A 16,585-nucleotide genomic window follows, 5' to 3' on the forward strand; every position below is an offset into this window, starting at 1 on the left:
AGCTTCCTTTTTTTCCTCTGCTTCCTTTCCCCATACCTGGCCAAATTTGTGTAGTTAAAAGTAGACCATTTAATGGTAAGGGTCTACTGAAAGCTGTTTTTGTTTTGCAGAAAGGTTTCATTGATTTCTTCCTCCATCAGGCCACACAAGTTCAAGCTGGGTTACTTTATTTAACAATTTTGCATGTGCTCATTGGCTTAAGTAAGAAGAAAGTCCAGTAGTAAACCATGTCTTCTGAAGGTGTGCAGATTTTATGTCCAGATGAGCTTAGAATTTTAAGTTTTGGATGCATGGCTACATCTGTGATTGTGAGAGACATGATACCAACCTTTTGCTTCCTAAAGGAATGCGAAGGAGACGAGAAGAAAAATTATATGCCTTATCCTGGAAGTATTTTTGCATCCACCAGAGAATATGTCCTGCCATGAGTTGACTGGCTTCTTAAACAAAATAAATTAATTTTCTGGCAACTTGAAATTGACTGCAGTACTGCTGAGCTTTGACATTCTGGGTTGCTGCTTCTTTCAGGTTCTTTAAAATTTTTCTGGAAGCAATTAAAAGGAAGAATGCAAAGATGGCATCTTTTACTGAAGTCAGCACCCGGAAGGCAACTCGGAAGGATTTAGATGGTGACCAAGACAAGGTACAGAAAAACATTACCTGAAAAATGCCTCACTTCCTTTACCTGTTTTTGAGAACCAAAATTTGGAAAAGTGTAGCATGTTTCAGTGTGAACACGAAATGTGTGACTACTAAATTACTTCCTAAATATCTTCTTTATGCACAAACTGTCTTTGCATTCTTGTAAAATTAACAAAGACATTAAAGTTGCCATGTATTAAATCCTAATTTACTTAAGACTGTACTCTGAAAGTGTCAGTTTATTTTAGCTTCAGTGAGATAAAAGCATAATACCCTCCATTTACTCCCAAATCAGTGTCCTTTTGTAGCAGTTTGTGAAGGGTCCTTTTTTCCTTCAAAGGCTTTTGCATGTTCCTTCTGCCAGTCCTCTTCCATCAAGGACTGTCGTATAAGCAGATGGATAGCTTATCTATCTTGTAAACGTTCATCTTGTTTAATGTTTGTGTTATCTTGAGTGTAAGTTTATTATTTCTTTATAGTAGTGGGCTTATAGAAATTAATTTGTCCTTAAAGGTAGAACATTGAACAAGGGATTGTTAAATTTCAAATGTTTGGCTAAAGCCTTTTGATGCAGTTGATGCTTACTAGCAGTCAACCTGATTATATGGTCTGTCATGGATTTCTAGACACAGAATAATGAGGAAGCTCCAGCAGAGGAAGAAGAGAACATTGTTGACGCAGAAGCTGATGAAGGGGATGGCGATGCTACAGAAGCAAAACGGAAGAAGAACCAGGAAGAAGAGGTAATAATTTTATAAGTGCTCAGCACTGCACTTCAATTCCCAATTTCCTCTGCCTTGGTTTGAATTGGGAAGGAAAGCTTCCGTTGAAGCAAAATGCTGGAAAAAAAACAAATCCCACTTGAAAGGAGATAGGAAGGTCTCTGCTTTGTGCTGATTACTTTTCATTTTAGATGGGGGTAAAACTATAGCAGAAGATGTGGGCTGAACCTTGTGGTGACCTTGGTCATCATAGTTGGGCCTGGTCACTGCTGTCCTTTAAGAGTAATACAGATGCATTATATTACCATGCAAGTTATTATACTAACCATGCAAGTTAGAGATGGAAGAGGTCTGTATTTTTCCAAAGCCTTGTTCATCAGGCATTGGGTTAGATGTGTCTGGCAATCAGGTTGTCTGTGCTGTAGTTCATCTTAACTTTACCTTTGCTAATTTCATGCCCTTAATTGCTTTTAAAAATTTATTGTGGCTCTTAATAAATATTCTTCGTGGCTCTGCATGTTCCTCTGTGTTCACTACTTCATAATTACTGCTTAAAAGGATGGGTTGCTCTAATCTCCGCAAGAGGGTAGAGTACTTGAAAATCCTGAGGGAATCCAACTCATCAGAGTTGGATTATGGGAAAAGCCTTTTTCAAGGGGGGAGAGAGAACTAAATTCTAATATAGTCTCAATAACCTGTAGCATCCCGGGCTGTATTGAGGAATAATGGCAAGATTATAAAGAAATAGAGGCTGAACTGAATCTGTTATAGTATTTTCTTTACCACAGAATTGCGTTTTCATTGTGTCACAGGCAAGATACTTATAACTCAGCTGTCAAGAATATTCGTGAATAAAACTGTTCATGGTGTGCTTTGTTTCTGTACGTGTTCTGGCTCATAAATACAACATTATTTCTTTGCAGGTTGATTATGAGAGTGAAGAAGAAAATGGGGAAGAAAACGTTGATGAGAATCTGGAAGATGCAGAGTCTGAATCAGAAAAAGAAGAAGAAATTCCTGTTGCTCAAGAAGATCAGAATGGAGCAGATGGTGATGAAACTCAACATCTTTCCTGTATGTCTCAGCCTAAAAAAGAGCCAGGTCGATTGCTTCAGTCAGCACAGTTGCGAGTAAATGCTGTTCTGGACAGCCATCCATCAATACAGGATTACACATTTGACACCGAAAATGAACTTTGGTGTGAGGTAAGATGGTGGTGCCTGGAAACTTCTGTGTGTGGTTGCGCAATGGTTGCATATAGCTCCCATAACAAATGGATCTTTTCAGTGCAGTGCTGCCTTTTTGTCTTGGCAATCCTGTATTAATACAGAAAAGTGGCAATACAAACGTACTTCTTGACATAAATTTTAGTAATTTCTAACTTTCAAACGGCCTGATGAAACTTCTTTTTAAAAACAGGGTTTTGACAAATTTATTGTGTTTTAATCTTTAAATATATGATGCACCACTGCGTAACTCTTGATGAATAAAGATGATGGCTGGACTGTTGAAAAAGTCTAAACATCTTAAACAAACAAACCAAAAACGTTACAAACATATACACCCCCTCCACATCCCCCACCCCCTCTCAAAAAAACCACACCAAAAAACCCCCAATCAGTGTAAGTTCAGAGGTCTTGAAAGCAGTGTGGATGAATGATCCTGGGTTGGGGTGTTCATATTAGCATTGTTCAGCTGTAATTCTAGTCAGACGCTTATGTTCCTAAACACACAGCTAGGGTAATTCCCGTTGTCTGTTTTTTGCCTAAAAAGAAGTAGGCTGGTTATTGAGCCTAATATTCAAGCTTCCTTACAGAACAACACTACATTGGTTTTTTTCCCCTTAGGTTTCACTGACACTTCCGCTGATGAAGGTGTACTTTGATCTCTCCTCCTTGCTTGCCTCTCTTGCACGGAGCACGGTCATTCATGAAGTGAAGGGGATCACACGATGCTTGTTGAATGAAAGTACCAATAAGCAAGGGGAGACGGAACTCGTTCTGCATACCGAAGGGATAAACCTTGCAGAGCTGTTCAGATACTCTGATGTATGTAATCTATTTATAATCCTGAACTTGAATGATGTTTTCTGTTCTAGGAAGAGACAGGGGATGATGGATGCCATTTAAATTTAGTAGGGGTGATGTGTAGCTTTTTCAGCTCTTCAGTTCTTTTCCTCCTCCTTTTTAAGCCCCCAGATAATGGTCAGAGCTGAGCAGAGCCTTTCCTCAAGGGCAGCTTGCAAATCAGTTTTTGTGCAGGAGCCCAGTGTCTAATGACAGATAATTTCACACTGTGCTTCTGTCTCTCTAAATGTTACTTGAGGGAGTTCTTCCATCTAAATGAATTGCAGTGCTTGGAGATGAATAGTTCTGTTATGCCATCTAGCCCATAACTCTACAAGTACAGGATTTTTTTAAGCTACATCTTCTCTACTGCTTTTGCTGAAAGTTCTGGCTGGCTGAGACAGACTGGGCATTGCATTGTGTTGCTTGGAAGATTTAACTGTTCCTGTGCTGCTTGGGATGGTTTGTTTGTTTGCTTTTTCTAATTTCAGATCATTTTTCTCCTGTGGTGAGTTTTGATTCCAGTACTCTTATTCATGTGTATAATGCTGTGATCACTAGCTTAGACATAAACCCCCAGAACCATTTTTGTCTGTATTTGACTCTGAGCTGCTCCCTAGTTGTTCTGTAACTGTTGGTGCTGCTTAAGCTAATGAAAAATGGAGAAAAAAAGCATCTTAGCTTAGCTTAAGTTATGCAGAAATACAGAATAAGTACTTCCTAACTTGTATCTGTGGGGTTTTTTTGCTTTCAGATTTTGGACCTGAACAAACTTTATTCCAATGATATTCATGCCATGGCTAAGAATTACGGAATTGAGTCTGCCCTGAGGGTGATTATAAAGGAAATAAAAGATGTATTTGCTGTATATGGTAAGATTTCTTTGTATTTTTAAAGGTAGTCTTTATTATTAAGATGGGAAAACCCAGCCACAGTGCTTACAAAGTTACGGTTTTGCATGATCTTTTTACGTAAGCATGCGTTTTTAAGTTGCACCTCTTCATCATTTTAATCATTATAGTGCCTTTTGTGAAGACTTTGTTAGTTAATTGTTAGGTTCCATTTAATCAGTAGAAAATTCACTAGACAAGGTTGAGTTTATCCCCCCTTCACAGAGCTTTTCTATTCTGGCATATTTATTGTTTGCAAGCTGGAAGGTCCAGATGAGTTAACTATTAATGTTTGAGGAACCTAACTATGTTAGACTTGCATAGTGGCCCTGAGAATAGGATTAATCTTGCCTCACTCTAGCTTTTTACTGATGGGGGTCTAGGCTCGTTTTGTAGTTGAGTTTATGTCTTTCTAAAATAGCTGCACTGCATTATCTGAATGATCTTCTCTCTGCATAGATAGTTCAGAGAGTCCAGGCAACTAGCTTAGAGAAGATGCCTGACTTCATAGGCTGCTAAAGTTAGGCGTGTTGAATTTGCCATAAGCGAGCTAAGTCTTGCTTTGAATTAAACTGTTGAAAAGAGGGAAGATTAATACAGTGGGAATTTTAGCAAACAATTGTATCAAACAGATTTGCCAGCTGGCAGCCCAGAATGGTCTGACCTTCAAGTTGTTCAAGAACTGCTAGGTAAATGTTGACAGAGCTGTTAATGATGCCCCCTTACATTGACTCCACAAGCGTTATTTAAAAGTAAGTGCTGTTTCTTTTTAGCCTAAACAGGGTTTTCCATAGGTGCCTAATACCATGAACAGAAAATATCAGAACCTTTCTGACTCCAGTGCATAGCTAGTGCAGGCCACGAGGTGAGGGGCTAGAGCTCTGTCCCATCACAAATTGGGTGGATGTGTGATCCCCTTCTGCATAAACAAAAGGTGATGCAAACCTTACTGGTTTTATGTAGAGAAACTCTGCCGCCCTACAGCATTCTTGACATTTTAGCTTCCCTGGAGAGATACTGGTTTATATTACAGTGAGGTCTGCCTCTCGGATATTTGAGGGGAGCAGTTAAGCCAGCTACACACAAAGAGGTGCAATTGCCAGAAGAATGTTAATAGAGATGTTCTCCATGTTGATTAGACTCAGGGGGTTTAATTTAGACCTGATTTATATAAAAAAATACCTTAACCCTTGAATGCTCTGATGATTGCTGTTGTGGTTTCTTGTGTTCTTAGGCATTGTGGTAGACCCTCGGCACCTTTCACTTGTGGCAGATTACATGTGTTTTGAAGGATTTTATAAACCGCTGAATCGTTTTGGAATTCAGTCCAACTCCTCCCCTCTGCAACAGATGACATTTGAAACCAGCTACAAGTTCTTGAAGGAAGCAACAATGATGGGTAAATAGTTTAGTTTGAACTATATTGCTGCAGCATTTCACATATGCTTTATTTTCATTGTAACTTTCCACTATTTTGAGTAAGGCGTAATTGCATTAGAAAAAAATGCCAGAGACTAAAATTTTAATTAAGCCCTTGCCTAGGAAAATGTTCCAGATGTTTTTAATAAAATTCTGTCAGCTTAAATGAAGTCAGCTCCCACATGTAATTTGTGGGGCCTGTGACTCCTTTCTTTAAGAATTAGATAGGCATTTTTATAACAAACCTTAAGATTGTTAAGATTTGTTATAGCAAAGCCTTTTAACAGACTACTAAATCTGCCTTTTTCTGTCTCTAACCATTACAATTGTCATCTCTGCCCTGTTTTCATGTCTCTATTATAACTCCAGTTGTTGCACTTTACTGACTTTGCTTTTTTCCTCAAACACAGACGAAGGGTGGGACTCATTTGTCTAATAGTAGGTTTCTGGTGCCATTTGAGATGCCCAAGAGTATCATCCTTTCTGCCTTCCACTTGCTGCTCTGGAAGGTGTAGAGATCACATGGCTGCATGGATCATTTAGGGCATTTGAGATGGCACTAGCCATCGCCATTTAGGAGTCCTATCCAAAAAACTTGTGCTTTAAGTCTGTCATTAGACAGTTTGCTTGATCTCATGATTTGGATACTAATTATACCTCCTTTTTGCAAATAGTCTTGGTTTCTGTCACTTGCCAGTTAGATGCTCTCCTCCTTGGATGCTTCCGTGCTGCTGCTTTTGCTACCTAATACAAATGAGAAAAGCTCTCAGCGCGATCTCTTCAGCTGCTATCTCAAACTGTCTTGCACAGATGTTAGAAATACTTTTATCACTGAATTCCTTTTTGTTAATGCTGTTTCATACCTTTTCTTGGAAGGTAGTTTGGGCTTTAATGAATAGTATTGGTTACAGTTGACTTAATTCATCTGAATATTGGAAAGAAAACTGTAAATCTGGGGTGAAATTGAGTAAAAGAGGCTATTTCCCTCACAGTTGCATGCTTTCTCTGGATTTACGTTATATCACATATTGCCTTGGAAATAAGATAAGGTTTTTGCCAAGTGAACTGTAATTATATTAATGGATAATATTATGAATAAAGACATGAAGTGCACACTGACAGAAGGGCATGGTGACTTAGCAGGAGAGCTACACTGATGACAAGTGGAGGGAGTTAGTGATTTCACCATGATGGAAATCAAAGTCATAACGTGGATTGCAGTAGTCTGGATCTAACTTGCTTTAACGTAACTGATAACTTGTTTAGGTTGCAGAGAGCACACTGCATCAGAAGTGAGATCCCTTTGGCTGTTTGCTCGAAGAATAACTCTTTGTTAACATCATGTGAGCAAACAGGATGGTTATGACTGTTTCTGTTTAATGATCTAACAAAGGAGCTTTTTTTTTTTCCTTTCAGCTGACACACATTTAGGAGCCGCTATTTAATTATTCAGCTGTAGCTGAGATCAGAGCCACAAGCACATGCCATACACTGTGCTGTGGTGCAGCTCCTCCTCCCACCCTCTGTATGATAGAAAGTTCAGTACACATTGCTTAGTAGAATACAGATGACACAAATTTATCAGAAGTGTAGCAATTTTATTTCCAATCTTCCTACTGCTCTAATGACAAAACTCCAGCTTGCTGTAGTGAGCATGAATGAAAAACAGCCTGGATGCTTATAAAAACAGTGCAAGCAAAACATTCCTAGCCAGACATGTCATCTGGAGAGCTTCCAAATTTCTGTGACACTGTTTTGTTATAGCGAGTAACCACAAAATCAAAGGAATTCATGGAATGTCTCTCCAGTGAAGTTCTCTTCGTATCTAGCCAGAAGGATTTAAAATCCAGATCAAAAGGATTCACTCTAACAAAGGAAAAAGGCAGCAATGAAAAGGGAATCTTCTTGGTTTTGCCTCACTGATGTATTTTTTTTAGCAATCTATTTTATCAGCAAAATATGTTGACTGGAAGGTCAAATCTGTGGTCTCTTAGAAATTCAGAACGTGTTGTGTTCACATGCTGAATAGGGAGAGTTTAGTAATGTGTGGCCTAATTCTCTGCTCACACAAAAAGATTGGGAAGGGATAATAGTTCTTGTAGGGAGGGGAAGAAAGAGTTTTGGACTCTTGCTCTCAGAAATACAAATTCAATCTGAACAGTAGGTGGCAGTGCCTTTCTGGATCTAGGAGGGGCTGAACCAGATGACTTATTGTGTGTAAACCAAAATGCTTTCTTTTCAGCACTGACCTTTGAGGAACCTTTGTAAACATCCTAATATGATTTTGTTTGAATTCTATTGCAGGTGCCCATGATGAACTGCGATCCCCTTCTGCATGCCTAGTGGTTGGAAAAGTTGTTAAAGGAGGGACTGGTTTGTTTGACCTCAAGCAACCCCTTACATAGTGTTCTGGTTGTAACTTCAGGATTCTGACTGAAATGTTCATCATAAGAGATACGTGTGCTCTACAGCTAGGCAACTAGGGCACGTGCCGTGTCCCTAGTCATCTTCCCTGTGCCAATGAGTTTGTTAATCTGGCTACCTGATGAGCCTAATAATCCACTTAATGAGAATGTCTGCGCCTATAGGAGCTATCTTTTGATCCAAAGCAACATTTATTTACTGTTCATTAATGTAAAAAACGAGATTATTGGTTTACATAGAATAAAATGAAGGAGACCGTCTGGGTCTCAAAGAGGCCATGCAACAGCTGTGGCAGACAAAGTCAAAGCAGAATCTGTTTATGCTGTCTAATTTTTGTGGGGCAGAATTCCATCTAGGTGAGTAGTGCCAGTTGCCACACGGTTGTTACAGGACAAATTTCCAGTATTGGAAATAGCATTGGGAACTCACAAGTGTAGCTGGGCAGCACTGTGCTGAAGCCTCAGCATTGTCTTGAAGCATCTGTGCTTGAGGCGTATCCTCTTCTTTTGCTGTAGTTGGCATGCACTGCCGTGACTTTTAAGACATCAGCTTTAGAGGATGCATTTTCCTATTCTGCTACTTCATTTATTAAGAATTACGTGTCTGTGACACAATTGTTAAATTTCTTTATTATCTGAAGACAGAATTCAGAGTTTTCATGGTTTCTATAGGTATTTTCCAGTGCCTGCTCTTACGACTTCTTTGTATGGAAGAGATCTCAGCACGGTGAGAAACCTGATATGTTTGATAAAAATTTATTCCTTAAATGGCAACCTGAACTGCTGTAGCAGTGACTACACAAAAGACTGCTGTAAGAATTACTGAAACAGAGTTTTTTTTAAACTATTTTTGCTTAAATATTCTGTATCAAAGAGGATATTTAATGAAGGGCATTGCAAAGAAATATTCTGAATGCCCTGTTACATGGCTGTTACCAAGGGAATTTTGTCATGCGGCCAACAGCCATCGCTTTGACTCTGATGGCTGTTAAAAATCACGTAGCCGAGAGCTGTTAGCCACTCTTCAGAAATCAAACTTTCTTGTTTATACATTTGATGTTAATCAGAATGCAGTGTGTGCAAGGGATTAAAGTTCTTTGGAGTTTGCTCACTGCCATCTAGGCAAGTTTTCTAACAGATTTCAACCCCTGATCATTCTCAGTGATACCTCTAAGCTAGTGGAAAAGTGCCAGAGCTTACTCAGCCAGCTGAGGAGCTCCTGCTTCCAGTGGAGCTGCACTAAAGGGAACCAGATCAGATAGTGGGAAATGTTGGCTTGGGATTGTGAAAGAGCCTCTGTGGAGTGTCTTGATGGACTCCATTCTGCCTCAGCCCCTGAAAACTGTGTCAAATGTACTGCAAATAGTGCTGAAGCTTAACAAATGCATTAGCTCGGTGGGTCTCCAGTTTCACTTTGCAAATCTTCATAAAAGGTTTCCTTGTGTCTTTCTCCAATCTTAGCACCTGTATTTCTCAAAAACATGTCATTCTGCAAACAACCAGGAAAAAATTAGTTGGATATAGTTTCACAGATGGTGAGATGGGGAAGAACAAAAACAATAACAAAAAGACTTTTATTTTCAGGCTACAGTCTATACTGTTACAGACCATTTGCTGAGAAAGATCCCACAGAGGTTTTCTTAGTCCTGCAGTAAAGAGTATCTATGCTGCATTTTTCTGTCTGAAGATGTGACATCCTTTAGTTCTTTAAATTTGACTTAAATAACTCATTCTTCCAAGTGTTCATATCACTTCTCTGTGAAGCCTAAGAGGTTCCTTTGATTGTGTAATGGTAATGAATTGTCCTCTGAGTTACGGAGCCATGAAATACAAGAAAATTTACTAGTCTCATATTTTGGTATAGTATATCCACATACAAATTCTGAGTATTTGAAATGTCTGTATGTGAAATTATGCTGTGTTGTAATGGAAGAGAGATCCAGCCTCCCAAGCAACTTGATGTCCTTTTCTAGACACTAGCTTGCTTTTCTGTTGCCATCTGAAGCTCCTGAGGCCAGTGTTGCCCATAGCAATCCTTCGGGCAGGCTTGCTTGCTTCTTCAGTGATGAGACCTAGTCCTGTGCGGTGGTGGCACAGCAGTCAGCCAACATGCTTTAGGGGAGCACGGGGTGAGGATTCTAAATGAGCAGGACAGGAAAGTGCCTATAAATATAACATAGTCTAGTTTTAAGAAAATGTACTGAAGTGACAGTCCTTTACTTTACACCACCTTGTGTGTCAAATTGCTGTTTCTTGTTCCTTGTAGAATTGGCCATACAGGAAGTGGTGATGAATTTAGTAGGTGGTTAGTCAGTCCTGCTCACAGGCTATCTAACACCTATGATTCATTAACTAGAGCCATTTGGAAAACGTGCTCTGGCTGTGGCAGGGTGAGCCAACTTCCCCTTTCAGTTTTGAGTTGCCTTTAAAATTTAGCCACAGGCCAGGATCCAAAAAACTATTCTGATCTGTACTGAAAGAACTGATGCTGTAGGAAAGCCCCTAACATTACAATTCAGATTTTACCTAACATCTGCTTAGGAAAACAAAGTAGGTGGCTGTTCCTGTTCATGGAAAAAAGTCATAGGAGAGAGAGTTATGGCAAGACCTCAGATGAGAGTCCAGTCTCCAGGGCTAGAGAACGGTAGCATATAAATGAGCTTAGTTTACACTGTGAAGGAGAGGCAGCTGAAGTAGCAGTGAGCAGGTTGACTTGGGAGTCATCTAAACTGCCCTTCCTGAGATGGGAGGAGTTTTGGTTTGCTTAAAATTTGCTTAAAATTCACAGGCGTGCAGAAAATGGAGGTAGAAGAAATGTCCTGCTGCCTGTGGTCAGAAAACTTGTTTCTTTTCACGCAACTTGTACCTTCTTCTATGTTTTAAAGTTTCGTTCTTGCTGCTTGCACCGATTGCTGCAACTGTACAGTACTTTTTGAGGAAGTGTGAGCTACCTACCCCCAAATGCAGTCTGGGAGGAGGCTGCAATAATGGATGGGGGCTCTTGCTGCTTTGTAATTATGTAAAACACACAAATGGAGTCAGTTTTGGCATAAAGGACCTCAGAGAGCTGGCAGTAGATATGATTTCATAGGGAGGAGGAGATTATGACTGAAAGCCCAGAAGAACGGGCTGGAAAGCCCCTTTGGAGTGTGAGAATGGAGCTTTGCAAATACTTAAATAAGATGGGGATTCATAACTGGGACTTCCTCTTTCTTTTTTTTCCAAGGAAGTATTTTACTGCTTTGAATCAGAATTTGGTGTGATTTTTGGCTGCTGAGGAAGCCTCCTGGTTCTCTCTGATGGCAGGCCAAGCTGAGCTAGTAAGGAGTGGAGAAGAAACACGTCAGGTGGCACTAAGAACTCTTCATGCTGTTTTTGACTGTTTTCTGCAGGATCACTTTGAATGCACACTATTTACAAGGCTTTCTTCGAATATCTTTGACATTACTTTGACAATTACCAGAAGTAATGCAAAACTAATGCTGAACAGTCGAATCTTGTGGTGATTTCCTCTGGTTTGTGTATGTATGCTGCATTTCCTTTTGTAAGGTGATGTAGAATTCGGATGCAGTGCTGGCACTGGCCACACTCCTAACGCTTCTTCCTTTGGAACGATCCCTTCTCTTAACTATCTGCTGCACCATAGGGTGCCAAGATAACCCTAAGACTGCAAAAACATGGGATGAATGCGAGAAGAAAAGGTAGCTACCAAAATTGTTTGCTTTCTATGTGTTATCTCCATTAATAATAGCAAACTATCTGTCTGGAAAGCTAAAGCTTGACTGAATGTGCACTTCAGGAACAGGCTGGTTAGCATATGCAGATATGAAAGCTGGGGGAAGAGGCTTTTTTAAAGCTGTAGAAGAACTTAGAGTTATTCAGCCAGAAAGGGAAGCAGTGATCCTCGTCTTCTGGTCACGCATGCTTTGGCAAGTAGGGCATATATTATGGGTTTTAGCCTGCCTGTATAGTACAAAACACCCACTTGCTGATCCAGATTTGTTACCTGTAAGATAGGGATAACAAATCTTTTCAGTGTGTTGGTAACAGTGAATCAGCTTGTATTTTTTCAACAAGTTGGAAAGCAAGCTATGTTCAAGCTTAATACTGTAATAGAAGGCTTGTTCTTATCGGTAAACATTTAAAAAAAATTCTAAATCAGGCAATGAGAATGCATACAAATTGGAATTAGAGCTTCTTTCATCTCAAAAGCAAAGCTAAATATGAGAAGACAGAGAGCAGAAAAGTTTGTTTTGTCAGGTCGTCTGTTCCCATGTTGTTACGCTTGTGTAGGTCAGTAACCAAGCAGTGGCAACAACACAGTTCGAAGAGGTCTTTAATCATTCGGAGCCTTTCTGGACAAACCACTTGAAGCTTGCCAGTAAGTACTGAAGTCTGGAAGCTACCTCATCTGCTGAGGAGTCCGGCAAGTACAAGGGCATGTGACACCTCAGGGACACTTCACAACAGCTCACGTTGTGGTGACTGGACCATGCTCCTGGGTCTGGCTGGTGGGAGGTGGATCAAGCCAAAGCAAAAACCTTTCTCTGGAATTAGGTCAGACAGGTGAACTTGTGAACATCGCCCATAAGGGTCGAGATCCAAAAAGTTGTTTTGAAGGTTTCAGTGCTGAACATGGCAGTTTTGCTCTTTGGGGTAGATGTGGAGGCTGGGGTCTGTAGGTGTGAAGATGACCGCTGTGCGGTAGATGAGAATGAGATCTACTGCCCGCAGCTTGCCGCATGGCAGCCTGCTACCTCAGCCAGAAGGGAACAGTGGCAACTTGGTGCATCTTCAGTCCCTGCTTTTCCTTGCTGTTCATATAGCATGCTAAGCAGCATGGATGATGCCTCACCCTGAAGACTTCCGAGTTTTGGTTTGTAAATAAGTACATCATCATATTAGAATTAAAAGAGAGCAAATGTGATTTCTTTCAGAGTATGCCCAGGCAAGAGGAGGTGAACCATGTCCGGTCATGCCCATGAGCCCAGTGTTGAGGGCAGCCACTGAGGACTGCTTTGGGCTCTCTGCAGTGCCCTGAGAGGCTCCAAACCCACCTCTGGGTGCCCCAACCACCAGCCCGGGACAGGGAAATGTCAGTTTTTCTGCTCTGAAGTTCCTTGCCGCTGCTGGAAGTAATGTACTGTTCGTAGGAGGGAGGAGGCCAGCTCTATTCCCAAGGGAAGGGATGGGAAACTAGGGCTTTCTTGGAAGACCAGAGAAACCTTTGTCCTAGCTTGTGCAGCCTCATCCAGAAGGACAGAGAGAAAACCTGCGTGAAAACAGGATTGCAGCTATCTCTCTTTTAGGATTTAAGGCATTTTCCTGTGACGTGAAAGATAGGGGTTGCAAGTCCCTCAGGCAAAAGATGGTTATGAAGCCCAGTGTTACGGATGAGCTCTGTAACCCCCAGGTGAGGCAGCCACCCAGCTCCTTCAGCATTGCCTTTCTGTATCGTTTCTGATTTGCTCTGTAGTGCACTACGAGTTTGGTGAGCCCTGAGGATGCTCCCGGTGGGAGGATCACACCGGCAGTGCAACACCCAAGCCTGGATGCTGAGCTGGAGGTGTACAGGCGGCATAACGGAGCGCTCAGAGTGCTGCAGGGTGAGAAATCGAGGTACCTAGAGAGCTCTGCTTGCCGCAGGGTCAAGGGGCCGCCAACCAGCGGTTTCCAGGAACGCAAGGTTGATCAAGGGGGATCATTAGCGCAACCTCCATGGAGGCTGCACCGCTGAGCTGAGCTGTCAGCCAGAGCCAGCCTGACAGCCCCTTCCTGCTCCTGTTAGAGCCAGGATTAAGCAAGCTGCTCTTTAATGATGTTTTACAGTTTTCTGGCTTAAATCCCTTGAAAGAGCAGAAAGATTTAAGTCTGATTACAGAGCTAGAGAGGGTGTAAAGCTGTTGCCGTTTTCCTGGGTGCAGTGTTCTCTGCCAGCTTCAGGGAGATAAATGATCCTCCTCGGCAGGGCTGCCTTGAATCTGGTGGGTCTGTGGCTTGGTCTGTAGTAACACTGCTGCCGTTTGGGTTTTGGAGCCTTGCCTAGCACTACAGAAAGAAGAACGAGTGATCAAGAAGTAACACTGGAACATTAACGCAAACTGCAATAAATATAGAGATGCATTATTAATGGGACATTAAAACCAAAAGGGCAAGTAGAACAAATCATAAGCTGACAGTACAACAGCTCTGCAGAAAAGTCCCAGGGCAGTACCTTGGAAAAAAATCAATGCTCTGTAAAACACTTGAATACAGGGTTCTCTGCTTTCTGTTATACCGTATTTCCTCTGCCTGGGAGCCTGGATTATTTCTGGAGATGCAGCATTTGAGACGTGGTCTAGACCCAATAGCCTCGTGAATGTAAACAATGCTACAAAACCAGGGCAGTGCCCTCGGCCTCCCACAGGAATCAGCTGCGATTTAATGGATCGTCTTTAATTTTGGATAAAGCTACAAAACTCAGTTTTTACCAGAATGGAAAGACAGCGGAGTCTGAATTCCTGCTCTTGCCAAGCTCAGGCTGCGCAGGAGTTTGGGGCTGGGTCCGGCCTGTTGTCTTGCGTCTGTTGCCAAGTGAGGGTAAATACTCCCAAGCCAGGGGCAGCAGAAGGGAGTGCCCATGTCATCACTGCTTTGCACAAACATAGCGCTGAGGACAACGCTACGTGATTTTACAGTCACTGAAGCTCATGCAGCAGCTCTCATGCTTTGCCTCGTGCTTTGGGGCTGGGCCAGGGCTCTGGGCAGGAGAGTGTTGCTGAAGCAGCTCTTTTAAGGTGCTGATGATGCGTCTGCTCCTCTACCCACTAGGCTGTGGGTCTGCTTGGTTCTCTCTGGTACAGCCTGGTCACTACAAGCTTGTGGGTTGGTTGGTGAAGAAGCTCATCTTCCTTCATCTGAGATGGAGCTAATGCCCACACACGTGCTCCATCTGAACAGGCCAGCAGCAACTGGGTGACACACAGCATGTGGTGGAAGTATGGACAGGATCTATCCCTTTTACCTTCACCTATGGGGTCTTGACCCAAATCTTGGCCACTGAGTGGCTTCAAGTCCCTGTGTTGGCCCCTTGGAGCCAAGTCCTTCCCAGGCAGTGGTCTTCCAGGCTTTTGGCTTTACCCTTCACTTACAGAGGTTTCATAGGCGTTGCTTCGGCTTGCACAAACAGCTCTTGCAGCTATAGCTCCAGCAAAACCAGACCTAGCTGTGACCAACTTGACCGCACTCCCCTGCCATGTCCCAGTCCCTTGCTTGGTGCTGATCACCCTCTCCAAAAGCCTGTGACAGCGTTGCTGCTTGTCTTCCCCATGGTTAATGTTGGCTTGCCTAAGTTGCTGTTGGGGCTGCTGCTATGGGGAGGGGGAGTGTCATGTCCCATGCTGCTGCTGGGTATGTGCCCTCTCTGCCCCAATGCCTCCCCTGCCCGGGATGCGTGTCTCTCCCTTCCTCAGCCAAGTGGCCTGAGACCACTCCTTCTTGGATGCAGGATGGTTACAAAAGCCAGAGCTGACACCAGCTTCTTCTCCCTTCTGTCTGGGGAGATTCCCTTGCTTCTAATTCAAGGAACTGAAATGAGTTGGGTTTGTTTTCTTTTTTTTTTCTCTTTTCTGCCAACATCTGTCCTTCCAAACTGTTTCCACTCTAAGACATTTAAGGAAATGAGCCTCTGCTGGTTCATTTTGGGGCTGGGATGGGAGACCAGCACAGAGAGCGTATGACCGATGGCGTGTCCACCTGCTCAGGCCAAGGAGCGTAAAGCCAGGCTGGGATTCATCCATTGCAGCTAAATCCCGACGTTACAGCCCAGGGGCTGCACTGCGGGGATCTGCGTTTCCCAGGGCCTCTCTGACTGTGAATTTGAGTCGGCAGCTGGGACTTCGTTCTATGCGGTCCTGCAAAGCCACGCGAGGCAAACGTTTACTCCTCCTGGGATCTGTAGGTATTTTTTAAAGGAAACGTTTAAAATGGGATTGCGTTTTCTTCCTGGAAATGCTGAGTTGTTCCAGGGAAGCAAAGCTTTCTTCACCACAGTGAAAGGGGTGTGCAACAGGACTTGGACTCCTGAGAGCTGCGTCGTGTGTACAAGAAGAGCTGATCCTAGCATAAGGTTTCGTGGACAAGAAAGCGGAAATGTCGACGTGAGGAATGCTGACGTCCTGAAGAGCCCATTTGACTTGGGCCTTTCACCTCGCTGGGTCACTAAAAAACCCCCAAACAAACCCCAGAACGTGATATGCCAGACCAAGAGAGAGGCGTTTTCCTGGCATAACAAAACCCGACATTTGCAGTCAACCAAAAGATTTCATCTGAGATTCTGTTTAGGGGAGTTATTTAAGATACCCACAATTTTTGAAGTAATTTTAGATATGAAAACGTTTGTGCCAGAATAAAATAAACCGGCCAGTTTTCAACATCTGCAGTTC

At 42.4% G+C, this 16,585-nt stretch overlaps 1 protein-coding gene across 1 annotated transcript in view; it reads left to right on the forward strand.

The window, feature by feature from the left end:
- POLR1A (polymerase (RNA) I polypeptide A, 194kDa) overlaps positions 1-8,144 on the forward strand; it is a 40,431-nt gene extending 32,287 nt beyond the window's left edge. Inside the window, exons 30-36 of the mRNA XM_010285381.1 lie at positions 529-643; positions 1,269-1,385; positions 2,288-2,569; positions 3,212-3,412; positions 4,185-4,302; positions 5,555-5,719; positions 8,044-8,144. Of these exons, the coding sequence (XP_010283683.1) occupies positions 529-643; positions 1,269-1,385; positions 2,288-2,569; positions 3,212-3,412; positions 4,185-4,302; positions 5,555-5,719; positions 8,044-8,144 (1,099 nt within the window). The remainder of the gene's footprint in view (positions 1-528; positions 644-1,268; positions 1,386-2,287; positions 2,570-3,211; positions 3,413-4,184; positions 4,303-5,554; positions 5,720-8,043) is intronic.
- Positions 8,145-16,585: the final 8,441 nt, after the last annotated feature.

The sequence above is a fragment of the Phaethon lepturus genome, unplaced genomic scaffold (assembly GCF_000687285.1).
Source record: "Phaethon lepturus isolate BGI_N335 unplaced genomic scaffold, ASM68728v1 scaffold11054, whole genome shotgun sequence".
Classification (NCBI taxonomy): domain Eukaryota; kingdom Metazoa; phylum Chordata; class Aves; order Phaethontiformes; family Phaethontidae; genus Phaethon; species Phaethon lepturus.